General features: G+C 41.4%; 1 protein-coding gene across 17 annotated transcripts in view; it reads left to right on the top strand.

Annotated features, from left to right (window-relative positions):
- The window catches only part of magi2a (membrane associated guanylate kinase, WW and PDZ domain containing 2a), a 720,803-nt gene that overhangs the window by 517,035 nt on the left and 176,613 nt on the right, over positions 1–27,155 (top strand). For 13 of the 17 annotated variants that reach the window (XM_080207433.1, XM_080207434.1, XM_080207420.1 and 10 more), the window contains 3 exons: positions 7,087–7,297; positions 7,560–7,639; positions 7,926–7,964. In XM_080207433.1, coding sequence (XP_080063559.1) covers positions 7,087–7,297; positions 7,560–7,639; positions 7,926–7,964 — 330 coding nt within the window. The remainder of the gene's footprint in view (positions 1–7,086; positions 7,298–7,559; positions 7,640–7,925; positions 7,965–27,155) is intronic. The other 4 variants (XM_080207435.1, XM_080207421.1, XM_080207427.1 and 1 more) reach the window with 1 other exon arrangement.

The following is a 27,155-nucleotide window of genomic DNA, read 5'->3' on the forward strand; positions in this document are numbered from 1 at the left end:
TAATTTTTTTTTAAATCTGCCCTTCCCCTGTTAGCACCCCAAAGGGACCATTCCTCAATCTCCCCAAGACTTTGTTCCCTTCCCATGATACCTTCCCATGCAATAGTAATATCTGCCCTTTAACTTCCTCTTTTTCTCAAACTATCCTTCCAGGTAAAATAGCAATTTACTTGTGCTACTTTTGATTAACATACTGTATTTACTGCTCACAGTCTCCCGTACATCAGGGAGGCCAAAAATAGTTGAGTGACTGCTTTGTTGTGCAGAACACCTCTGCCCAGGCTGCAAGTACAACTGCAAGCTTCCAGTTGCTTGCCATTTTAATTCACCACCTTATTTTCATGCTCACATTTCTGACCTCAGCTTGCTACAGTGTTGCAGTGAAACTCAGTGAAGGCTTGAGGAACAGTACCTCATCTTACTGTTAGGCACTTTATAGCTTTCTGGACTCGACATTGAGTTCAACAATCTCAGACCATGAACGCTGCTCCATTTTGATATTATCTTTTTGCCAAATGCCAATCTGAACTTTATTTTTCATGTTTTTTGTTTTTGGAAAAAGCTGTTCATCATTCTGTCATTTATACTCACTCTGAGCAAATGCTTTGTTTCTTTAATGCAGCTGTTACCATTCCTTTTGCCTTTTGTTCCATTATATGTTTATCCCATCATCCACTTTATGCCAGAACTTCCCTTTTGGTCTTCCTCCCATTCCCCCTTTTTAAGAGCAAAAGTCCGTCATATATCTACCTTTCTATGACTCAAAGTATTAACATTACTTCTCTCTCTTCAGATGCTGCTAGACCTGTTAAGTATTCCCTGTTTTATTTCACATTTCCAGGCTCCAAAGTATTAATTAATACTGATAACTAGCATCAATTTTTCATGATTTTCTATTCTAGCTGAGAATATTGCTGTTATCTGTCTGAAGGTAGACATTTAAGTGTACATGCTGATTACAGAAAAATTGAATATCTAAGAATGTATTTTTGGCTGTACTTTCAGGAGTGTATGGATGCATAGCCTTAAAGTAGGCAGTTACAGTAAGAGGTAAAGAAGATCACTTTCATGAGAAGTGGCAAGCTTCTCTAGACTGCTTGTATAAGTAGCTACTTAATTCCCTGACTCTGTTTTGACCATCTTTGCTGAACATCAGCATTTTAAGCTGACAGTCAGCATTTCATTTGTTATTTCAGCTTGCTGGTGTTTCACAGGCAAATCGGCTTTTCTCACTAAGGTTGTCAGAATCAATCATTCAGACTGCATGGAAGATAGAACTGAAAGCTTTTAGAGTCGAGCAATCAGATATTACTTTCTTTCACTGTTGGTTGCACACAAACCTAAGGCAGAAAACTCTTTAGATAAATTGATGATTTTTGAGAATGATTTTCGACCAGTGGTCCCCTAGTGTGTCACCTGAAAAATGAACAGCTAGTTGACAGGGTGAGGAGTGAGGGTAACGTGTTCAGGGGGCATTTGTACAAGGCAGCTGAATGGACTACTGATAGCCACTCAAGAAAAAGCCTAGAATTACAGGAGGAACCAGGATGAGCACTGTAAAATTATGTGATCTGCTCTCAGATCCATACTTGCCACATTCCCAAACCTGACATTCCTTAGATTGTGTTCTGAAAACTGCCAAGCTGCAGTGGGATGTTGATTGAGTGTTGGCAGCATTCAAATGTAGCATGCACCCAAAATTATTCCAATATCCTGGTTGTTCTGCTAACTTTTTACTTGTTTTCAGGGAAAGTTGAAGCTCTCCTTCACACTCAAGGATGTGCATTTGTTTGTATTGAAATAAGTTCCATGAAACAAATAAACTGCTAAGTCCAGTTTTCAAAATTTATTTCCTTCAAACGGGCCATCTTATAGAGATGCCTGGCACTTCTCTTGTATGAAAGTTTATTTTCCTTAAGTATAGTTTTGCCCACATTGGGGCAGTACAGCAAACCTTCTCTTGATTCTTTCCTAGTGTTGGCAGACTCTTCTTTATATATACACATCTGAGTGTAATTAATTATTCAATACCCAACACCTGTTCACTTTGTTACCTTGAACTACTAGGTATTTAATATTCATCAATAGAACCTCATAGATATGAACACAAAGTGTCACTGTTTAAAAACAAGGAGTTGCCCACTCAAGACAGAAATAAGGATAATTTTTCTCTCTGAGTCATGAATCTTTGGAAAAGTTTTTCTCAAAAGGTATTGGAAGCAGAGTATTTGAATAGTTTTAAGACAGAACTAAATATTTCCTTGATAAGCGGATTATCGGGGGTGGGTGGGTGGGAATGTAGAGTTGAGGTTATAATATCAGCCATTATTCGATGGCAGATCAGGCTCAAAGGGCTGAAGGCCTACTCCTGCTTCCAATTCGTACATTCAGATGTATGTTCATATCCACTGGAGTTTAAAAGAACACAAGGCGATCATATTGAAACATACAACGCCCTGAAGGGAATTGATAAGGTGGACACCCCCACCTGGGGAGAGCATTTAAGGTGAAAATGAGGAGTATTTTTCTCTGAGTCCTGTGAGTCTGTCAAAAAGAACAGGGTCATGGAATATTTTTAAGTCAGTGGTAGATAGATTCTTGATGAGTAACAGAGTCAAAGGGTATCAGGGGTAACAAGGAAAAAGGGGTTTAGGCCACAATCATATCACCCACCAACTTATCAAATAGCAGATCAGACCCAAGGAGCCATATAGCTTATTCAAACATCTGAACATACAAACAAGGAGCAGGAGTAGGCCATTCAGCCCCTCAAACTGCTCTGCCATTCAACAGGATGAAAACTGACTCACCTGATGAAGGAACAGCGCTCCAAAAGTTCATGATTCCAAATAAAGCTGTTGAACTTTAACCTGAGTTGTGAGAGTTCTTACTGTACTCTGAAGACTTGGCCTCTATTGTATGCATAAAACTATAAAATGGGTCTTGAACCTTTGATCATCTGGCTCAGTGAGGAAAGAACGTCAGCATTGAGCCAAGCCTAATATCTTTCACTTGATATTATTGACTAATTCGTAACAGTCCTGAAAATGAATATTATTCATTCGAAAAAGTTTGATTAATATGCTCCTAATGTAAATAATCTGCCACAAGCCTCAGGTGAGTCATTACAGAGTTGTGGTAAAGGGCAGATGGATTAGTGATTCAGTTTTGTATTGTGAACATATAAGTCCAGATCGGAAAAATTGTAGGTGCATGTTGTCAAAGTTTTCAGTGAATGGATGTTGGATTTTCAGTGAAAAGAATCAGAAGAACTAAGAGCAGGAGTAGGCAGTCCAGCTCCTTGAACCTGTTCTGACATTTAATACGATCATGGTTGATCTTATCTCAGTCTCAACTCCACTTTCCTGCCCATTCACCATAGCCTTTCAACCTTTACTAATTAAACATCTGCCTACTTCTTCATTAAATTTATTCAAAGTTTCAGCATCCATCACACTCTGGTATAGTGAATGCAGTAAGAAGTCTCATAACACCAGGTTAAAGTCCAACAGGTTTATTTGGTAGCAAAATCCACTAGCTTTCGGAACTTGCTGCTCCTTCGTCAGGTGAGTGGGATTTATCCTGCTGAATTTCACTTCATAACTCTTTGTTTTCATTTGACAAATTGTTTAATTTTGAGGCTATTTTGAGCTGTAGTTTTATATTTGACATATGTATCTGATGAAAGTGCCTAGATTTTGCAATCAGCAATAAAGTGAAGGTGCTCATTACTGACCCTGAAGAAAACAGCCCACAGAGATCGCTATATGGCACTTATGTCAGATATGTATGACAACATATAAAATGTACAAAAATCACTCAATCCCTGTGGCGAGGATTTCCTCTTACCTGACATTAATTTCATTCTGACATCAGTTCAAGGAGATCTCTGGCACTTAACAACAATTGTTTCATCAAGCAGGGTAAGCAGCCAATCCTGTAAAATATTTTTGGATACAACAAACTAGGAAGTAAAACATTCTGGGGGCGATCTTACCCAAAAAATTTGAAGTGCCAAACAAGGGTGAAGACAGGAGAGAATTGCACCCATTTGTGTGTGGTGGGGGGGAGCTGCCACAGACAATCGTATGGCACTTAGTGCAAAAAAAGTGGCAAAGTGTGATTCATGCCTGTAGGGAAGTGGATGGAGTCCATTCTTGCTGAGAAGCTGGGTGTTGACTGCAAGGGTTGCTATACACATGCACCTTCATCTCTGCATGAGAGATCTGTTACCTCACCCTCCCCCCGCCAATAAGTGACCTCCTTGCCCAATTGCTGCTCCCTCCCCTACCAATCATAGTAGAATAACCTCCTGCCTTCCTGTTATAGCCCTACCCCGTCATAGTCCTGACCCTTGGCACTGCCTGATGGGCACTGCCAGGGTGCCCGACTGGCAGTGCCAGGGTCCAGACTGGCCTTGCCCCCGATCATCCAGGGGGCTTCAGTTGTCTCCGGTCCTACCAGCAAGGCCATCACTTCTAGTTCCTGTTACTAGGAACCATATGTGACCTTTGCCAGTGAGAGCCTCCACTGGCGAAGCCATGAAAGCAAGTAAGCCTGTACAGTTGCATCCAGGACTCACTAATAATATGTGAAATAGAAGATGAATATTAAAACCAAGGTGCAAGGCTGATTACACTGGCAAAATGCAACCACTAAGTTTGCGAGAAACCAGGCCATTTCCTCACCTCTCACGCAATCCTCACTGGCTCACCTCCTCTGACCCTGCTTCACATTTAATGAAATTCAACAGAGAAGTTAAATAAATGATCGCGCCATACAAATGGGCTTAAGGTAGAAGATAAATCATCATTCAAAAGCTTTTTAAAAAACTATTATAATGAAGAGGTTTGACATTTCATCAATGTAAAATTAGTCTTCAGGGTCAGAGAAGTTCTTTAGCAGTAATTTTGAACTTAGTGTACTGTTATAATCCCAGTTATACCTCATTCTACAAGCTGTAGCTTTTCATGGATGTCTACAGTGAGACTAATAGCATAAAAGGTCAAGTGATTTCTACCTGGATTTTTTCCTCCCCCCCCACCCCCCCATATAGATGTGTTTTCGGTAGGTGACTTGTAAAACCCTCCGTCATCTCGCCCACCCAATCATTCCCCATAGGCGATCAGGTGCCAGAATTAGCAGCCTGCCCTCCATTTTTTTAAAAATGATCAACAGGCAGTTGAGCTTGAATATTATACTGCCACACCAGAATATGGTTGGCATGGCCAAGAGCAAGTGGATAAGCCATTTTTTTAAAAGCAGATTGACTAAAAGTGTTGTGATCCCAGTTGGTGTCCTTCTGAACAAGAAGGTCCCAGAATGGAACCCTGGCTCAAAAAACCATAACTTCTATTTTATTCAGAAAACATGGAAGAATACAGTCACAGGACTGCCATTGATTTTTAACACCAAAAAACATTTATTAAACATGAAAAATTTGACGATGATACAACACCCCTTCATTGCCACTTATCTTCATAAATGTACGTCAATTTTAGGAATAACACTGTACAACTTACAAAATACAAAACACAACTGCTGCTATAAGGTTTTCAGTAAAATACATAGCCCTTTTAAACAAACAGGCTAGCTGTGTTAGATGCACCACTCAGAACCATTGGTCGATCCCACCCAATCATACTTTCATGGATTTCTCCTCAAATTCCCCTGGATGATTGTCACACAAGTGTTTCTCAATTCCACTCTCAAAAGACAAACCTTAGAATCTCCTCTCAAACAATACTTTGCCTTAGCTGTTTTCAGCAAGGATCCACCTCCAGGATTTCCAACACTCTTTTCTGTACTGTTTTATCTTGAATTGCTATGTGCCTTCAAACTTCCATCCAATCTCTCAGGTTTTCAGTCCTCAACAGAATGCTATTGCTTTGGAATAACTGGAAATAAGAACACCAAACTTAACGATTGTTTTTACTGTACCCAAACCCATCATCTCTGCTCTTTACAGTTCTGCCTTTAACTTTAATGTTCAGTACCTGCTCAAATTCCAGTTCCTATTTTCTATTTTACTTCAATCTTCATTAGAACCTCTCTTATTGCCTAATTTCTGGAACTAGCTTTCTTGCCCATTACACATTGTTTGGCTTTCATGCTTCTCGTATGTCTCTGAAAGCTATTCTCTACTGTTAGGTTCCAACTGCTTTGGATTCAGGTAAATTCCAGAAGTCTTTTTGCTGAAGTGGCCCCTGGTTGTTAAGTAACATCTCATTCTTTCTCTGAGCTCTTGTTTACATTTCACGCTGTAAACTCTCTTAAGCACAATAGAGACACAGCTCAAAATGAAATCAAAACCTGTCATACTTGCAAACACCTTTGTTTAACATTAATCCAACTAAAGTTTTACCCTTCCTTACACAGAATCACTTCATAAAACTCACTTAAATCTATACCTTATTCCTAACATCCAACAATACAAACATAGATCACTTAAAACTACCTCTGTTTCTAAACAAAAGTAAGAAGTCTCACAACACCAGATTAAAGTTCAATAGGTTTATTCGTAGCAAACGCCACTAGCTTTTGGAACTGGCTATTCCTTCGTCAGGTGGGTGGGAGTTCTGATCACAAACAGGGCATATAAAGACACAAGCTCAATTTACATGAATAATGATTGGAATGTGAGTCTTTACAGCTAATCAAGTCTTAATGGTACAGACAATGTGAGTGGAGAGAGCATTAAGCACAGGTTAAAAAGATGTGTATTGTTTCCAGACAGGAAAGTTAGTGAGATTTTGCAAGTGCAGGCAAGTTGTGGGGGTTACAGATAGTGTGACATGAACCCAAGATTCCAGCTGAGGCTGTCCTCATGTCTGCCATTCTTTGTTGTTACTGCTATTTTATTTAATAGGCTCTCTGCTGTACGTGTTCATATTTCAAGTTGCTTTGCTACATAAAGAATTTGTTACATTCCGTTTTAAATTGAGATTAATTAACACCTTTGAATGTACCAAATTTGTGGTTCTGTCTAACAAATGATATCCAACAAAGCTGGATGAATACTTTGGTGATTACTTCATGGGGTATGCCCTATCCCTGCTTGGGTTGATTATCTGTATCTTCCAACAGAATCTGGTGAACATGAAGACAAAAGCACTGATGCTTCAGGTGAGATATTTTCACATCCTTGTGCTGCACCAGTCTATGGCCTTGCAAAGGGAACAAGAGAAGATTCTGTTTCAGAAAAACAGGCCAAACTCGAGGATGGTGATGGTTTGGGTCCATTGCCTGATAACTGGGAGATGGCATATACAGAAAAGGGGGAAGTCTACTTTATCGAGTAAGGAATTTTAAGCAAATTATTATAAAACTTCTAGATGATCATTTTTAGTCAACTTAATTTGAAAATGTTCTATTCCAGCTTAACTTAAAATTATAAGTTAATAAAGACCTGATGTTGCCAAAACTGCAGCTGCTTTGAATAATTTCTGTTGCATCTCTTGCATAGTTAATTAGATTGTGTAAGCAGATTAAATGTATTGATCGCAATTTGAACAATCAATTATTTTAAAAAAAGCTAGAGCTTTTTATTTTATTCTTAGCCATAACACCAAAACAACATCCTGGCTTGATCCACGTTTAGGTAGAAAGGCAAAGCTTCCAGAAGAATGTAAAGATGATGGTAAGTAAATCTACATTTCTTTGCTTAGCATGGGTACACGTTCTTTTTTCAAATTCAGTTGCTTTTTTTTGATTTGGTAGCTGGATAATGCATCTTGCTGCTAAATAATAGTTAATGAGAGCAGCTAAGACTGGTACACAGGTGACCTTCACTGCTTGCTGCATATTGTTTGCTCTTCTCCAGATGAGTGATATCAGCTGCAGCAGCATAGAAACTGAGCTTGTCTTTTTCTGTACCTTGGAGACTGTTTCTGTGTTAACTTTGTATTTCTCATTTAAAATTGAAGGAGACAAGCTGCAATCTGGAAACAGTGGACAGAAGCTAGGTACTGTAACTTTAAGTAATTTTGTTGTTTTATTCTCAAGAAAAGTCTTTTCATATAGCCATCTTTTTTGATTTTAATCAAGAGTTTATACATCTTATTTCTACATTTGTTCTGATGTAATTTGTTTTGATTTCATGAAAATATTCACTAAGGAGTTAGTTTTAGGAAAGGGATGTCAGTGTCACCTATACCATGCATCACTTGCATCTTTTGTTCTGTTTTAGTTGCAAAGTATGTTGTCTAAAATATTTGCTTTTTTTATAAAATTCAAACTAATCAACATTCAGTTTTTTCACAAAGCAAAAACAAAACTAAATTGAAGAGGAATAATCTCCTACAAGGAAAATTAAATATTTTTAGGAAAAGGTGCTCTTATATTGTGAAGTTTGTGTATACCAAATGAAGATATATTGCAGAATTATTTTATGTGATTTTAGAATAGACTGCTTTTAATTTTCAGAATTTGCAGCGAAATTAGTAAGATCTATCCTAACAACTTAAATTAAACATGTATAATCTGATAATTCTAAGATAGGTTCTCACCATGAAATGAAACTGCTGTGTCCCTAGAAGAATAGTGCTTGTCATGAGCCTTAATTTGTGTTTATTGTTCCGCTATCAGAAGACCTTGAGCAGTTTTAGAAGAAAGGCATTGTTTAAAGCTATGCTCTCTCTCTCACTCATTCATTTTTTAAACTCGTACTTGAGCACTTCTTGTACTGATGTCTGGCATTTGAAACTGCAACATCTGCAAACGTCTTTTTCAAATTACCTCTGTTCTTAATATGTGCATAACAGGACACAGCAAATGCTTGAACTCCAGCGGTCGTCTCCTTTTTATCTGCGCGCTGCACTGAAACAAATGTTCCCTTAGTAACCACTCCTACCAATGAGCAAGAGACCCAAAGTAATCAATTAAAATGGTCTCTGCAGTTACATGCATGGCAACAATGACAGAAACAATGATTTGTTTTTGTTGCTCGAATAAGATGGCACTCTTAATGTCAGTATGTGCCACATCACCTAAATCCATAGTGCAGCAACCTCTTCATGATTTTTTTAAAAATATTTCAGTTTTTACACAATGCGTTAAGAGAAACCACACTGAACACTGAAGCCTATGGTATTTATTCAAGGGAATAGACTAGCATGATTACTTGATTGGCCTGCTGTTTGGATGTCTATTTTACCCAAAGAATGTCTGATGTGCATTCTTTATTTCCCTTCCAAAAGGATCAGCTATTTGTCTCCAGAAAAGGGTTCACTGCCACTTGTTACTTTACAAGTGGGGCCAATCTGTTCATAGAATAGAATCCCTACAGTGCAGAAAAAGACCATTCGGCCCATCAAGTCTGCACTAACCACAACCCCACCCAGCCCCTATTCCTGTAACCACGCATATTTACCCTGCTAATCTCCTGACACTAGGGCCAATTTGGCATAGCCATTCCACCTAATCTGCACATCCTTCATGGGGGAGCACCCAATGAAAACCCATGCCTACATGGGGAGAATGTGCAAACTCCACACAGATAGTGACCTGAGGCTAAATTGAATCCAGGCCCCTGGCACTGGAAGGCAGCAGTGCTAACCACCGTGCTGCCTGTTTTTTAAGGGCAAAAGCCAATGCACTCTGAACCACAAAACAGAAAGCCATCAGCACAGGAAGCTTTCAACCATACAATATTTATAGTAAAAATTCTGAGTTTTTGCTGCTGGACAAATAAATAGCTGACATCAGAAATCTGTCCAGGAGTAGGCCATTTTGCCCCTCAAGCCTGCTTTGTCATGCAGTATGATCATGGATGATCAGACTGTGCCCTCAATTCCACTTTTCTTCCTACCCACAATAGCCATTGACTTCTTAGTTGATTGAAAAATACAAGAACATCAAGGAGAGGTAGGCCATTCAGCCGCTCAACATTTGTTATGTACACGAGCACACCGTACTGAAAGCAGATACATTCATTGACAAAGAATAGTGACAACAATATCTGGCTTAGCACTCGGTGTTTGGAGCCAGATTAACTTAGCAATCGTGGTTTATGAAATGTGAGCTTTGTAGTACTCACACAAATGCAGCAAATTAAAAATATTTTTATGATCAGTTTGATAAAATTGGCTAAAACATCTGGAGTTGTGAGTATTTCGTGACAAAGTAGGTACTACAGTAGGTAGGACAATTGCTAAATGTTTCTTATACAAACTTAACAAATGTATAGTTTCAGTCAAATAATCTTCTTTAAGTAACGCAAAGGAAAATCCCTCCAGTTTCCACCCGATACTTTATTTTTATTTAACCTGTTTAACTACATTGGAAAAATGTATCCACCTATTGCAGAGCTGGTTATTTTGATGTGAATGCATTTTTGCAACCATCCAGCCTGCAAGTATATTTTTTGATTATTTCATACAAGTCCTTAAAGGTACAGTATTCTGCAGTGTTGAATTTGTCTTGAAAATATGTGCATTTGAACCCTACAAAATTAAGTTGTATTTAATTAGTAACACAAATAGCATTTTGTTTTTGACATAGGGTAGATTTTTTGATAGTCGCGAAGTTCTACAGGATGTTTTGTGTAAAGTGCAGTTTTTCTAAACATGGGGATCCTCCTCAATTTAAAAGCAAATAGTATTTTTATTCTTCATTTGGTTGAATTCATGATGGATCTTGCAATATAATAATTTTGTTATAAGCAGATCATCCTGTAGAGTAATTTACATTGTATGTTGCCACCCTATATTTCATTATTCTAAACAGTGTACAACAATAGGCTTTCTAACTTTTGAGATGATTCAAGTAAGGAGGGAGACATTAAGGACAATATCTAGGCCAGTTAGTCTAACATCTGTCATTGGGAAAATGAGAGAATCGATTATTGAAGCAGGACACTTTGAAAATCATAATACAATCAGGCAGATTGAAAATAGTTTTGTAAAAGGGAAATCGTATTTGAAATTTTATTAAAGTTCTTCGAGGATGTAACAAGTAGGGTTACTATGGTTAACACTGCTGCCTCACAGCGCCAGGAACCCGGTTCGATTCCCAACTTGGGTCACTGCAAACTCTGCACGTTCTCCCCATGTCTACATGGGTTTCCTCCAGGTGCTTCAGTTTCCTCCCACAGTGCAAAATTTGCAGGTTAGGTTGATTGGCCATGTCAAATTGACCCTAGTGTCAGGAGATTAGCAGGGTAAATATGAGGGGCTATGGGGATAGGGCTTGGGTAGAATTGTGGTTGGTTCAGACTTGATGGGCCAAAAAGCTTCCTTCTGCACTGTGGGGATTCTATGATCCTATAATAATGATTCTAGAGAGTCTGGATAAATGATTAATTTTTTGGTTGCCATACTATAACTAACAAAGAGTTACAAGGATCAGTGCTGGGGCCGCAACCATTTACAGTCTATATTAATGTTTTGGATGAAAAGCAATGGACAATATTTTTGCCACATTTGCTGATGATACAAAGAAAGGTAGAAAGCAAATTGTGAGGAGAAGTCAAAATTAGATTAAGTAGGTTAAGTGAGTCAGCAAAATGTTGGCAGATGGGGTATAATGTAAGAAAATAGAGATTGTTCACTTTAACAGGAATTGTAGAAAAGCAGATTATTTAAATAGACAGCAACTACAGAATTCTTCAATGCAGAGGGATCGGTGTGACTATCCCTTTCGTTATGTTGACGTTGAGGGAGAGATTATTATTGTCGTACCGGTTCACATGATTCTCTATCTCTTTCCTGTACTCTGTCTCATCATTGTTTGAGATCCGACCCACGACAGTGGTGTCATCAAGTGAAGGGTGACCTAAGAACCGAGGACATCTTAAGTCATCCTTAGGTCAACAGTTCTTAAATCATCCCTTCCCTTGTTATACAGCCTGTCGACATTTTACACAAACTGATTATACTTAACTGCTTGCGTATATTTATTACCACTCGTAATTACTTGTAAAGACTTGTTATTCAGCTGGCCTACACTGTCCATACTTATCCTTTGACAGTCTTGATTACCTATTAGTGTCGGGCTGTCATCATTCTGCCTATGTATTCTGCGCCTACACACCTCTCTCAACTACACCACACGAAGGAGCTTCTGAAAGCTTGTGATTTCAAATAAACCTGTTGGAGTATAACTTTGTGTCGTGTGACTGCTCATCTTGTCTATCCCATCCAACACTGGCATCTTCCCATCAATGTAAATTTGATTTGAATGATTTATTATTTTCACATGTATTAGAATACAGTGAAAAGTATTGTTTCTCGTGCACGATATAGACAAAACATACTCTACATAGAGAAGGAAAGGAGAGAGTACAGAATGCAGTGTTACAGTCATAGCTAGATGAAGATGTGAGGTAGGTCTATTCAAAAGTCTGAAGGGAGCAGGGAAGAGACAGTTGTCAAGTCAGTTGGTACATGTCCTCAGGCTTTTGTACCATTTTCCCGATGGAAGAGAGTATATCCGGAGTGTGTAAGGTCATTGATTCAGCTGGCTGCTTTTCCGAGGCAGCGGAAAGTGTAGACAGAGTCAATGGATGGGAGGCTGGTTTGCCTGATAGACTGGACTTCGTTCCGATCCTTTGTAGTTTGTTGTAGTCTTGGACAGAGCAGGAGCCGTACCAAGCTGTGATACAACTAGAAAGAATGCTTTCTATGTTGCATCTGTGAAAGTTGGTAAAAATTGTCGTGGACATGGCAAATATCCTTAGCCTCCTGAGAAAGTGGAGGAGTTGATAGACTTTCCTAATTATAGTGTCAGCATGGAAGGACCAGGACAGATTCTTGGTGATCTGGACATCTAGAAACTTGAAGCTCTCGACCACTACACTTTCTGTCTATCTCCTTCGTTTTGTTGGTGTTGAAAGAGAGATTATCGTCATCACATTATGTCTCATTGTTTGAGATCCAACCAACTACAGCGGTGTCATCAGCAATTTGAAAATCGAGTCGGAGGGAAATTTGGCCACACAGTCAAAGGTGTATAAGGAGTATATGAAGTCTAGGGTCCAGTCACAGAGGGAGGAGCTGAGCCCCTGGCTACAGAGTTTGGAGATGACTTTTGTAGGCATAACGGAAGTTTTTTGTAGGAAGGCTGAGCTGTAATCAATAAATAGGAATCTTAGTTAGGTGTCTTTGTTGTCTAGCTGTTCCAGGGTTGAGAGTAGGACCAAGGAGATGATGTTTGTTGTGGACCTGCTGCGGCGATTGGCGAATTGTAAAAAATCCAAGCAATTTGGGAAGCTGGAATTGATTCGTGCCACGACTAACCTTTCGAAGCAGTTCATAATGATGGATGTTATTGCCACCAGGTGATAGTCATTAAGGCACACTGCCTGGCTTTTCTTTAGTACTGGGATGATGTTTGTCTTCTTGAAGCAGATAGGGACTCAGATTGGTGTAAAGAGAGGTTAAAAATGTCTGCAAATACCCCCACCAGCTGATACGTGCAGGATCTGAGTGCTTGTCCGGGTACCCCATCTGGGCCAGTCGCTTTCCATGCGTTGACTTTTGAAAAGGCTGCTCTGATGTCTACAATGGTGATTTCAGTTACAGGTTAGTCTGAGCCTTTCGGGGTGGAGGGTGTGCTCTTGCTGATCTCTTGCTCAAAATTGGCATAGAATGCATTGAGCTCATTGCGGGAGGGGGTGGGGGGCAGGTGAATTGTTGCTGGCGATTTTACATCTTGTAGCCTATTATGTCTTGCAGCTTGCAGGCCTTGCCATAGGTGGTGGGAGTCTGTGTGGCTAGCCTGGGATTTTAGCTTGGTCCGGTACTGTCTTTTGACATCTCTAAGAGATCTCCGTAGATTATAAATATATTTCACATCTATTCTCTCCAAGTCTCAGGTATTAATTGGCCGATTGATGTGATACAAGGTCCTGTGTTCAATGAAGGGTGCCAAATGAGTCACCCCCAATTATTGGGCCACCTGGTCCCTCCCTCAATCTCATCACAGTCAGTCACCTTTAGTTCCACATATACGACATGAACAAAGTCACTCCTGACATGAAAATGATTTTACCCTTGTATCTCAGGTAAACATTATTTGGCCTCATGAGAATTGGTCATCAATGCTAGTTATTATTCTGCTGCTGTCGCTGGATGTCATAAGAATGTTTTGCAACCAACCTTCAAGTAATTTCTTTCACGTGTACTTGCAATTACATTTTTTAACTGAGAGTTTTATGAGCAAGTTCTGTTCATCTTCAAGAATTATAGCGTTTAATGCCTCCCTGCAAAGTGTTTTCTTATGCATGTTTAAGGCTAAATACTATTCCTTTCTTAGTTCCCATGCATGACGCTGAACAATGGAAGTTGATTTCACTCAGTGACATGAGGAAATGTCTGCCAGAGGGGATTTAGTGTGTGATGTCAAAAGTTTGTGCTCAGCCTGTTGAAGCCATCTACTAACTTGTGAGAATATTATTTTGCTCTTGAATGTCTGCCTATTGGTACTTAATGAGACTCTTCTGTAAAGTCACAGAATGCAAATCAATATGGAATTCATTGTATAACTTTGCACCCATTGATGTAGATAGAAAGGATTAGCCTTTGTGAGATGAGACAGTAAGAAGTCTCACAACACCAGGTTAAATGCGCATCTCTTGAGTGCTCAGCAGGATCTTTGAAGGAAAAAGTTGTCCTTGACAACTGTGTCAGTACAGATTGGGCCATGTGGCTCCCAAATGCAGCAGATAGAATTGGTACACTTCTGACGAGTGCAGGGTAATGAGTATTTTTCAGGTGCATACTGTCGAGTAGCAGGTCACAGATCACTGTATCCTGATCTCCACTTTGATCTTGGCTTCTGCATTATTCATGGTTGAGACTTAGTGTTTGAAGAGATGGTGCCTTCTGGGTGTAGTTCCCTTTTGAGGTCAATTGACAAATATTTTTTCTTGTTATTGCCACCTTGTTAAGCTGCTGTCATACTGGTATGCACTGGTATTTCAGCTGTCTGAAAAATGTCACGGACACTGACTTGTTGATGCCATAATCGAAAGGAATGCACTATGTGTCATTTTTTAATGAGGTACACTAGTGGATTGTTAATCACATTCCACAGCAGCCACTTGATCCTGAGAACATAAGAAATAGGAGCAGGAGTAGGCCATCTAGCCCTTCGAGCCTGCCCCGCCATTCAATAAGATCATGGCTGATCTGTCGTGGCTCAGTTCCACATTCCCGCCCTCTCCCCATAACCCTTAATCCCCTCTCTTATCAAAAACCCATCAACCCGCGTCTTAAAAATATTTAGCGAGGTAGCCTCCACCACTTCAATGGGCAGAGAATTCCAGAGATTCACCACCTTTTGAGTGAAGAAGTTCTTCCTCAACTCTGTTCTAAACCGCCCCCCCCTTTATCTTGAGGCTGTGCCCCCTAGTCCTACTATCCTTTCTGAGTGGGAAGAGTCTCTCCACCTCTATTCTATCCATCCCATTCATCATCTTATACGTCTCAATGAGATCTCCCCTGATTCTTCTAAACTCTAACGAGTACAAGCCTAGTTTATTCATAGCTCAACCCCCTCAACTCCGGCATCAGCCTAGTAAACCTCCTCTGCAGTCCCTCCAAGGCCAAAATATCCTTGCGTAAGTACGGCGCCCAAAACTGCACACAGTACTCCAGCTGCGGCCTCACCAATGCCCTATACAGCTGCAGCAAGACCTCCCTACTTTTATATTCAATCCCCCTCGCTATAGAGATGGTGATGGTGAGCCAGCCTTGAGCTGCTATACTCCATCTGGCATAGGGGCATCAGGTGTGGTTCCCAGGTGAGCACTCAGATTGTGCACAGACCAGCTGGTGGGGGTATTCACAGACATTTTTAACCGCTCTTTACACCAATTGAGGTCCCTATCTGTTTCAAGAAGACAACCTGCCAGGCAGCATGCTTTAATGACTGTTGTCCAGTGGCAATGACATTCATCATTATGAAGTGCTTATGAAGGTTAGTCATGGCACGAGTCATTTCCAGCCTCCCAGATTGCCCGAATCCACTACAGTTCACCTGCTGCTGCACATTGGTCCACAGCATACACCATCTCCCTGGTCCTACACTCAACCCTGGAACACCTATGTCAAACTTCTAATTATTGATGACAGCTCAGCCTTCAACACCATTATTCCTAAGAAAAAAACAATCTCCAAATTCCGTAGTCTGGGGCTCAGCTCCTCCCTCTGCGACAGGATCCTAGACTTCCTAACCCACAGACCGCAATCAGAAAGAATTGACAATGCCGTCTCCTCAATCACCTGTGCTCCACAAAGTTGTGTTCTCAGCCCCTTACTATTCATACACCTATGACTATGTGGCCAAATTCTCCTCCAACTCAATTTTCAAGTTTGCTGATGACATCACCGTAGTGGTCAGATCTCAAACAATGATGAGACAGAATACAGGGAAGAGAGAGAGAGAAAGAATCTGGTGAATTGATGCGATGACAATAATCTCTCCCTCAATGTCAACAAAATTAAGAGATTGTCATCAACTTTCAGGAAGCATGGTGGAGGACATGCCCCTGTCTACATCAAAGGAGACAAAGTGGAATTCATCAAGAGCGTCAAGTTTCTAGGTGTCCAAATCACCAACCACCTGTCAATGCCGATGCTACAGTTAAGAAAGCCCACTAACATCTCTACTTTCTCAGAAAACTAAGGAAATGTGGCATGTCCACTACAACTCTCACCAACTTTTGCAGATGCATCATAAAGGGCATTATTTCTGATTGTATCACAGCTTGGTATGATCCTTGCTCTGTCTAAGACTGCAAGAAACATAAAAGGGTCGTAAACGAAGCCCTGTCCATCACACAAGCCAGTCTCCCATCCATTGACTGTGTCTACACTTCCTGCTGCCTTGGAAAAGCAGCCACCATAGTCAAGGACCCTACACACCCCAGGCATACCCTCTTCCACCTTCTTCCATCAGGAAAAAGATACAAAAGTCAAAGTCACATAGCAACCGACTCAAGAGCAGCTTGTTCCCAGCTGCCATTAGACTTTTCAATGGACCTACCTTGTATTAAATTGATCTTTCTCCACACTCTAGCTATGACTGTAACACTACATTCTGCACCTTCCTCCTCTACATTGTAAATGGTATGTTTTGCCTGTATAGCATGCAAGAGACAAAACTTTTCACTGTAGACTAATACATGTGAAAATAATAAATCAAATCAAATCCATATTGCTGTTTGGGAGTTCCAGGACTAGAGAGCGCAACAAATGTTGAATTTGCCAACAACACTCAGATCCCATGAAATATAAAAGATAAATGCGTAGTTGCTGGATTGCTTGCTTTTGCGTGAGAAAGTGTAAGGTGAAGAGGCTGCAGGTGGCAGAAAACTGATCAGGGGCTTAGTGGAGGAATTGCCTCTTCTGCAAGTGGGAGAGGAGAAGAAAGGGTAGTGGCAAATATTTTTAGAACAAAAAAAGAAAGAACAGAGAAAATTGCAGCACAGGAATAGACCCTTCAACCCTCCAAGCCTGCACCGACCAGGCTACCCGACTGAACTAAAAGCCCCTAGGAACCATATCCCTCCATTCCCATCCTATTCATGTACTTGTCAAGACACTCTTAAAAGTCACTATTGTATCTGCTTCCAGTACCACCTCCAGCAGCGAGTTCCAGGCATCCACCACCCTCTGTGTAAAAAAAATTTGCTTCATACATCTCCTTTAAACCTTGCCCCTCACACCTTAAACCTGTGCCCCCTAATAATTGATTCTTCTGCCCTGGGAAAAAGCTTCTGACTATGTCCCACATAATCTTGAAGACTTCTAACCAGTCACCCCTCAACCTCCGTTGTTCCAGTGAGAACAAACCAAGTTTCTCCAACCCCTCCTCATAGCTAATGCCCTCCATACAAGGTGACATTCTGGTAAATCTTTTCTGCACCCTCTCCAAAGCCTCCACGTCCTCCTTGTAGTGTGGCGACCAGAATTGAACACTATATTCCACATGCAGCCTAACTAAGGCTCTATAAACCTGCAACATGAATTGCCTATTTTTAAACTCAGTGTCCCAGCCAATGAAGACAAGGATGCAATATGCCTTCTTAACCACCTTTTCCAGCTGCATTGCCTCTTTCAGTGACCTGTGTACCTGTACACCCAGATCCCTCTGCCTGTCAATACTCTTTAGGTTCTGCCATTTACTATATTTTTCCTATCTGTATTAGACCTTCCAAAATGTTTTACCTCACATTTGTCTGGATTAAAGTCCATTTCTCCGCCCAAGTCTCCAACGGATCTATATCCTGCTATACCCCCTGATGGTCCTCATCGCCATACGCAAATCCACCAACCTCAGTGTCATCCACAAATTTACTAATCAAACCAGTTACATTTTCCTCCAAATCATTTATATATATATTACAAACAGCAAAGGTCCCCTCACTGATCCCTGAGGAGCACCACTTGTCACAGCCCTCCATTCAGTGCGATCTTCTGTCTTCTATGACCGAGCCAGTTCTGTATCCACCTCGCTAACTCACCTCTGATCCCATATGACTTCACCTTCACCAGCCATGAGGGACCTTGTCAAAGGCCTTGCTGAAGTCCATGTAGAGAACGTTCATTGACCTATTCTCATCAATCATCTTCATCACTTCCTCGAAAAACTTGATCAGGTTAATGAGACATGACCTCCCCTTCTCAAAACCATGTTGTCTCTTGCTAATACATCCATTTATTTCCAAATGGGAGTAAATCCTGTCTCGAAGAACCCCCTCCAATAATTTCCTTACCACTGACATAAGGCTCACCAGCCTGTAATTACCTGGATTATTCATGCTACCTTTCTTACACAAAGGAACAACATTGGCTATTCTCCAATCCTCTGGGACCACCCCTAGAGCCAGTGAGGATGGAAAGATTTCTCTCAAGGCCCTAACAATTTCCTCCCATGCCTTCCTCAATATTCTGGGATATATCCCATCAGGCCCTGGAGACTTGACTACTTTAATGTTTCTCAAGAACCCCAGTATCTCCTTTTTGATGTCAGCTTGACTCAAACTATCTACACACCTTTTCCCAGGCTCATCATCCATCAAGTCCATCTCTTTGGTGAATACAGTTGCAAAGTATCCATTTAATACCTTGCCCATTTCCTCCAGCTCCATGCACAGATCCCCTCTCTTGTCCTTGAGTGGAAAGAAACCTTTTCCCTGGCTACCCTCTTGCTTTTTATACATATGTGCTGGCCAATCACTTTTCATGACACCTTTTAACCCTCCTTACTCCTTGCTTAAGTTTCTTTCTACTTTCCTTGTATTCCACACTCGCTTTGTGTGTTCCTAGCTTTCTACCCTTGAAATGCTTCCTTTTCTCTTTGACTAGGCTCACGATATCTTATTATACAAGGTTCCCAAAACTTGCCATACTTATCTTCATCCTTACAGGAATGTACCAGTTCTGAATCCCTATCAACTTATAATTGAAAACCTCCCACATACCAGATGTTGATTTGCCCTCAAACATCTGCCCCCAATCTACATTCTACAGCTCCTGCCTAATATTGTTATAATTTGCCTTCCCCCAATTTAGCACCTTAACTTGAGGACTACACTAATCATTATCATCAGTACTTTAAAGCTTACTGAATTGTGGTCACTGTTCCCGAACTGCTCCCCAACTGAAACGTCAACCTCTAGCTGGGCTCATTCCCCAATACTTGGAGTGTTGGAGTATTTGGAGTACTGTGCACAGTTCTGGTCGCCTCACTATAGGAAGGATGTGGAAGCTATTGAGAGGGTGCAGAGGAGATTTACAAGGACGTTGCCTAGATTGGGAGGCATGCCTTATGAAGATAGGTTGAGGGAGCTAGGTCTCCTCCCTGGAGAGACGAAAGTTGAGAGGTGACCTGATAGAGGTTTATAAAATGTTGAGAAGAATAGATAGGGTGTATTCTCAGAGGCTATTTCCCAGGGCTGAAATGGTCACTACGAGAGGACACAGGTTTAAGGTGCTGGGGAGCAAGTACAGAGGAGATGTTAGGGGTAAGTTTTTCACTCAGAGGATGGTGAGTGAGTGGAACCGGCTGCTGTCGCTGGGGTCTTTTAAAAGACTTCTGGATGAGTACATGGGACTTAATGGGATTGGGAGTTACAGATAGTTCTATAGCATGGTAGATATGGATATGATCGGTGCAACTTGTGGGCCGAAGGGCCTGTTTGTGCTGCAGTGTTCTATGTTCTAATACCAGGTCCAGTACAGCCCCTTCCCCAGTTGGACAACCTACATACTGTTTCAAGAAGCTCCCTTACAAACTCTGCCCCATCCATGCCCTTACCACTAAGTGAGTCCCAGTCAATATACAGGAAGTTAAAATCTCCCACCACAACATCCTGTTGCATTTACATTTTGCCAAAATTTGCCTACATATCTGTTCCTTTATCTCCCATTGGATGGCCTACAGTAAACCTCCAACATTGTGATTATACCCTTCCTATTCCTGAGCTCTACCCATATTGCCTCACTGTATGAGCTCTCCGAAGTGTCCTCCTGCAGTACTCCCTAACCAGTATTGCAATGCCCCCACCCTTTTTACATCCCCCTCTATCCTGTCTGAAACATCTGTATCCTGGAATGTTAAGCTGCTAATCCTGTCCTTCCCTTAACCAAGTCTCTGTAATAGCAACAACATCATAGTTCTAAGTACTAATCCAAGCTCTAAATTCCTCTGCCTTACCTTCTACACTTCTCACAGTGAAAGAAATTTTAGTGGTGTTGCAGTTTGTTGTTAATAAGCAGATAAAGTGAAATTGCATGCAGTTGCAGGAGAGGCCAAGGGAGACCTTATGATGCTTATGAGTGAGGGAAGATTTGAGAATAGAAGCACAGGAAATGGGATTTACACAGTGTACTTCTTCAGTGCTGTTAGGTAGGAAGTTCCAGGACTTTAGCCCAGCAATGATGAAGCAGCAGTGATAGATGTCCAAGTCAAAATGATATTTGTCTTGGAGAGACATTCAGGGTGGTATTTTCAGCTACCTGTTGATCTTTTCCTTCCAGGTGGTGAGATCATGGGTTTGGGAGGTACTGCCAAAGAAGTCTTTACTGGTTGTGTAATGTTCTCTGTATATAGTATAGACAGGATGTGGAGATGCTGCTGTTGGACTGGAATAAGCACAGCCAGAAATCTCACAACACCAGGTTAAAGTTCAACAGGTTTATTTGGTAATACAAGCCACAAGCTTTTGGAGCGCTGCTCCTTCATCAGGTGTGAGGACTTGTGTTCACAAACAGGGCATATATAGACACAAACTCAATTTACAAGATAATAGTTGAAATGCAAGTCTTTACAGGTAATCAAGTCTTAAAGGTACAAACAATGTGAGTAGAGAGAGGGTTAAGCACAGGTTAAAGAGATGTGTATTGTCTCCAGCCAGATAGTTAGTGAGATTTTGCAAGCTCAGGCAAGTCATGGGGGTTACAGATAATGTGACATGAATCCAAGACCCCGGTTGAGACTGTCCTCACACGTGCAGAACTTGGCTTTCTGCTCAGCGATTCTGCGTTGTCGTGTGTCATGAAGGCTGCCTTGGAGAACACTTACCTGAAGATCAGACGCCGAATGCCCATGACTGCTGAAGTGATCCACAGCAGGAAGAGAACACTCCTGCCTGGTGATTGTCGAGCAATGTTCATTCATCTGTTGCCGTAGCATCCGCACAGTCTCCCCAGTATGTCATGCCTCAGGACATGCTTTCCTTAGCATATCAGGTACGACGTTGGCCGTGTTACAAGAGTACATATCGTGTACCTGATGGATGGTGTTCTCACATGAGATGATGGCATCCGTGTTGATGATCCAGCATGTCTTGCAGAGGTTGCTGTGGCAGGGTTGTATGGTGTCATGGTCACCGTTCTCCTGAAGGTTGGGTAGTTTGCTGCAGACAGTGGTCTGTTTGAGGTTGTGCGGTTGTTTGAAGGCAAGAAGTGGTGTGGGGGGATGGCCTTGGTGAGATGTTTATCTTCATCAATGGTCTGTTGAAGGCTCCGGAGAAGATGTCATAGCTTCTCCGCTCCAGGGAAGCACTGGACGACAAAGGGTACTCTTCTGCAATGTCCAGTGTTTGTCTTCTGAGGAGGTTGGTGCAGTTTTTCACTGTGGACCATTGGAACTGTCAGTCGATGAGATGAGTGCTATATCATGTTCTTCTGAAGGCGTCTTTCAGCTGCGGGAGTTCTTCCACAAACCCCAAGAGCCAACAGCGAACACAATGATACAGCCAGTGAACCAGAACAGCCAATAGAGAGATCCGTAGTGCAGCAACTGAAGAGAAAAGACTCGAATTGGATTCTTCCGGAAGGCCGTTGCCTTTGACTCAATATGTATACCCAAGCCATCAGGAGATGCGTCAATGCCAGATTCATCAGCCGCACTCACAAGACAGCCCCGAATGTCGCTCAAGCACAAGACAGCCCCGAATGTCACTCAAGCACAACACAACACCAGCTGCACTCTCAAGACCAATCGCAACATTGCTTTCAAACCAGCAAAGGAGGGGCCACTGTCATACTGAACAGAACGGATTACCGCAAAGAAGTGTACCGACAACTGAACAACAAGGAGCACTACAGAGAGTTACCCACAAATCCGACCAAAGAACACACCCGTCAACTCAACAGACTGATCAAGACCTTTGACCCGGACCTTCAGAACACCCTTGGTGTTCTCATCCCACGTACTCGCCGTGTAGGAGATCTCTACTGCCTCCCAAAGATACACAAGGCCAACACACCCAGCTGTCCCATCGTATCAGGCAATGGGACCCTGTGTGAGAACTTCTCCGGCTAAATCAAGGGCATCCTGAAACCCATTGTGCAAAGAACCCCCAGCTTTTGTCACGACACTACGAACTTCCTACAGAAACTGAGCACACATAGAGGAGTTGAACCAGGAGCACTCCAAGTCACAATGGATATCTCGGCACTCTACACCAGCATCCCCCATGATGATGGCATTGCTGCAACTGCCTCAGTACTCAACGCCGACAATTGCCAATCTCCAGATGCAATTCTACAACTCCGCTTCATCCTGGACCACAATGCCCTCACCTTTAACAACCAGTTCTTCTTCCAGACACACAGAACAGCCATGGGACCAAATTCTCACCTCAATATGCCAACATCTGCACAGGTTTGAACAAGACCTCTTCACCACACAGGACCTTCAACTAATGCTATACACTCAATGACATTTTCTTCCTTTGGACTCATGGCGAACAATCACTGAAACAGTTATATGATGACATCAACAAGTTCCGTCCACCATCAGACTCACCATGGACTACTCTCCAGAACCGGTTACATTCTTGAACACACGCATCTCCATCAGGGATGATCACCTCACCACTTCACTGTACTGCAAGCCCACAGATAACCTCACAATGTTCCACTTCTCCAGCTTCCACCCTAAACACATTAAAGAAGCCCTCAGTACACAAAGGATCTGCTCAGATGAGGAGGATCGCAACAGACACCTCCAGTCACTGAAAGATGCCCTCATAAGAACAGGATATGGCGTTTGACTCATCGATCGAGAGTTCCAACGTGCCACAGCAAAAAACCGCACTGTTCTCCTCAGAAGACAAACACGGGACATGGCAGACAGAGTGCCCTTCGTTGTTCAGTACTTCCCCGGAGTGGAGAGGCTATGACATCTTCTCCGGAGCCTTCAACATGTCATCAATGAAGACGAACATCTCGTCAAGGCCATCCCCACACCACCATTTCTTGCCTTCAAACAACAGCACAACCTCAAACAGCCCATTGTCTGCAGCAAACTACCGAGCCTTCAGGAGAACAGTGACTACGACACCACACAACCCTGCCATAGCAAGATGTGCAGAATCATCAACATGGGATGCCACCATCTCATGTGAGAACACCATCCACCAGGTACACTGTACATATTCTTGCAACATGGCCAACATTGTCTATCTGTTACGCTAAGGAAAGGCTGTCCCAAGGCCTGGTATATTGGGGAGACCATGCAGACGCTACGACAACAGATGAATGAACATCGCTTGATGATCACCAGGCAGGAGTGTTCTCTTCCTGTTGGGGAACACTTCAGCAGTCACGGGGATTCAGCCTCTGATCTTCAGGTAAACGTTCTCCAAAGCGGCCTTCATGACACACAACAACACAGAATTGCTGAGCAGAAACTGATAGCCAAGTTCTGCACACGAGGACGGGATCCTCAACCGGGATCTTAGGTTCATGTCACACTATCTGTAACACCCCCACGACTTGCCTGAGCTTGCAAAATCTCACTAACTGTCCTGGCTGGTGACAATCTCTTTAACCTGTGCTTAACCCTTTCTCCACTCACATCACCTGTACCTTTAAGACTTGATTACCTGTAAGACTCGCATTCCAACCATTATCTTGTAAATTGAGTTTGTGTCTTTGTGTGCCCTGTTCGTGAACACAACTCCTACTCACCTGATGAAGGAGCAGCGCTGTGAAAGCTTGTGGTTTGTGCTACCAAATAAACCTGTTGAACTTTAACCTGGTGTTGTGAGACTTCTTATGACAGTATAGACGTCAGCCTTAGTAAGCTGATGATGCTTTGTTCTGAATGGTGTGAAGGTGGTATGCACTGGATGTTCTCCTGTGCTGCAAAGATGATGGCTGAGAAATTTGTGAAATGTAATGGTTGAATAAGTTCAAGAATTTATATGCTTGGGTTGTATATTGTAATAATAGAATGTTAATCATTGTTCTATTCAGTGTTTGTGATGTTATTTCTTATGTTATGATCATTACTAACAAGTATGATATTAAAACAGACATGTCTAAAATGACAAAATACTATATATAAAACCCTTGATAATACAAGATTGAGGGGCGATCTGATCAATATATTTAAAATGTTAAAAGGATTCAATAGCATTGAATCGGAGAAACTATTTTCTCTGGTGGAAGAAACAAGAACAACAGGATAGATATTCTTAACATTCGAGCCAGACCATTTCAGAAGGAAATCAGAGAGCACTTTTTCACACAAAGGATGGTATCATAATAGAATCATAGAATCCCTACAGTGCAGAAGAAGAGCATTCAGCCTATTGAGTCAGCACCAACCACAATCCCAACCAGGCCCTATTGCTGTAACCCCCACACATTTACCCTGCTCGCCCCCCTGAGCAGGGTAAATAGTCATCTGGAATTCTATCCCTAAACAGAATTGAAACTTTCATGACTATGAGGTCAGTACATTTTTGGTAAGGCAATCGAGGAATATGGAGCAAAGGTAGGTAAATGATGTTGAATTACAGATTAATTGTGATTTAAAATCAACAAATCAGGCTCAAGGGGATTAGTACCTTTTCCCTGTTCCTGTGTTGCCATGAAGCAGACTGATTTGCCGAAACTCAATGCAATGTTAATATTAAGTGTACAGAAATTCTTCATTTCATTGTCAAAGGCACATTTATGTTCTCAAAAAAGAAAGTGAAAGCAGCTGCAGATTGTCCCACTAAAGCTCTGCTTCCCATTGATAAAATGTTGTATTAAAAACAAGTGTGTTTTCTAGAATGTGTCATGTTTTTTGAGATGTAGTTGTCGACTGATTTTTCTTAGTGTTGGTAAATGGTAGATTTGGGGACCAATCACTTCCAATTTAAATACATAAAAATGGCTATTACAATGCCTTTGAACTTTCAGTGAGAAAATGGAAAAATTGGCTGTGCCAGTGATGATGGTCAGGTGACAATTATATTTGAATGTTTGTACAGTTTGTGTAGTTGAAATAATTAGATGCAGCAACTATTTATTGAATGAATTCAAAGGTTTAGCAATTTATTTCATTGTTTGGCAAGGGTCTGTTTCATAAAGTATTGGAAAGAACTTTATGCTATTAAGCACCCTACCCAACTGTCCTTTTCTAACAAAATTCAATACTGACCTTAGTTTTAAATTGAAGTCATAATTCAGAAACTACCAAGGACCTCTGTACATGCACTATATGGCAAGTGACTGCACATGTACAGTGTCTTTTATCACTTGAGATTGGAAGCTCTGGTCTCTTGTGCCTGCATTGGCCAAGAGATAGCTGCAAATGTGCAGTTCATTTGTTCTTGCATCTTCAGTTTGGGTAATGGCCCTGTGCACATGCACCAAAGGAAAAAGAAGAAGATAAGTAAAATGGTATGAAAAGCAGGTCAGGTGACCTAGAACTGGAGCGCCATTAGAGAGAATGTGTCCCGCGGAGCAGGACATGGGGAGGAGGACACGGAAAATGTCCCAACCCAAGAAGGAGGTCCAAAACCAGGGAGTGGAACAGAGAGAAGCCTGAGAAGAAAATCCTAGGCAGGTACAAAACCAGGCATCTGAGATAGATCCCATTGAGTCATGGAAAATGACAGGAACAAAGAAAAATGCTCCAAGTTAAAGCATTCCATTGAGCAGAGTTGAAGTGAGGTGGGCATGAGGGAAACGCAGAAAATCAGAAAGCACAGCAGAAGATTGGTGACTCCGTACTGCAGATTATATAGGCAAAGGTACCCTTTTGGATTATTAGCATTCTGCTTGGCACAACCAAACTTCTGAAAGTATGCTTAGAAGGCGAAATATGAGTATACTCAGAGATCAAAGGAAAAGGAATCTCAGAAGACGAGATTCAAACCCTAGAGTTGGATTCTTGTTGAAGCCATCTGAGTAGGAGTGACATTTGGAAAAAATTCCAAGGTGTGATCTTCAAATGTGGAGCTTGGAAACCGTTGTGAGAAAAATCAGAGTTTCAGAGAAACTGGTTGGCTCATGGTGTGGGTGTGCTGTTGAGAAATGGATAAAATCTGCTTTGGTCATATCTGTCATTTACTTTGGAGTGCGTGTATCTGACCACAGATTGCCAGTTATTTCACATCTACTGCGTACTTACTCTGAATATTATAAGATAAATATGATAAATAGTTTTATCATTCTGAATTTATGTGTGCAAAGATATCCCTGGGGTGAAGGGAGGTGAATATTTGAATCATTTTCTTGAGTTGTATTGAGATATTTTCTATCTTTTCATCTGGTGCATTATAGTTCAGTTATATTGCATTTATAATTAATTTGATGAATTGTCCTATTCTTCGTATTAAGAGTTCAGGTTCCTGTCAGTTTGTTCAACAATATTATTTTTTGGTTTAAAAAAAATCTATCAAGCCAGGATCTGCCTTTGAG

The sequence above is a fragment of the Carcharhinus amblyrhynchos genome, chromosome 19 (genome assembly GCF_965287045.1).
Source record: "Carcharhinus amblyrhynchos chromosome 19, sCarAmb.v2.hapA, whole genome shotgun sequence".
Taxonomy (NCBI): domain Eukaryota; kingdom Metazoa; phylum Chordata; class Chondrichthyes; order Carcharhiniformes; family Carcharhinidae; genus Carcharhinus; species Carcharhinus amblyrhynchos.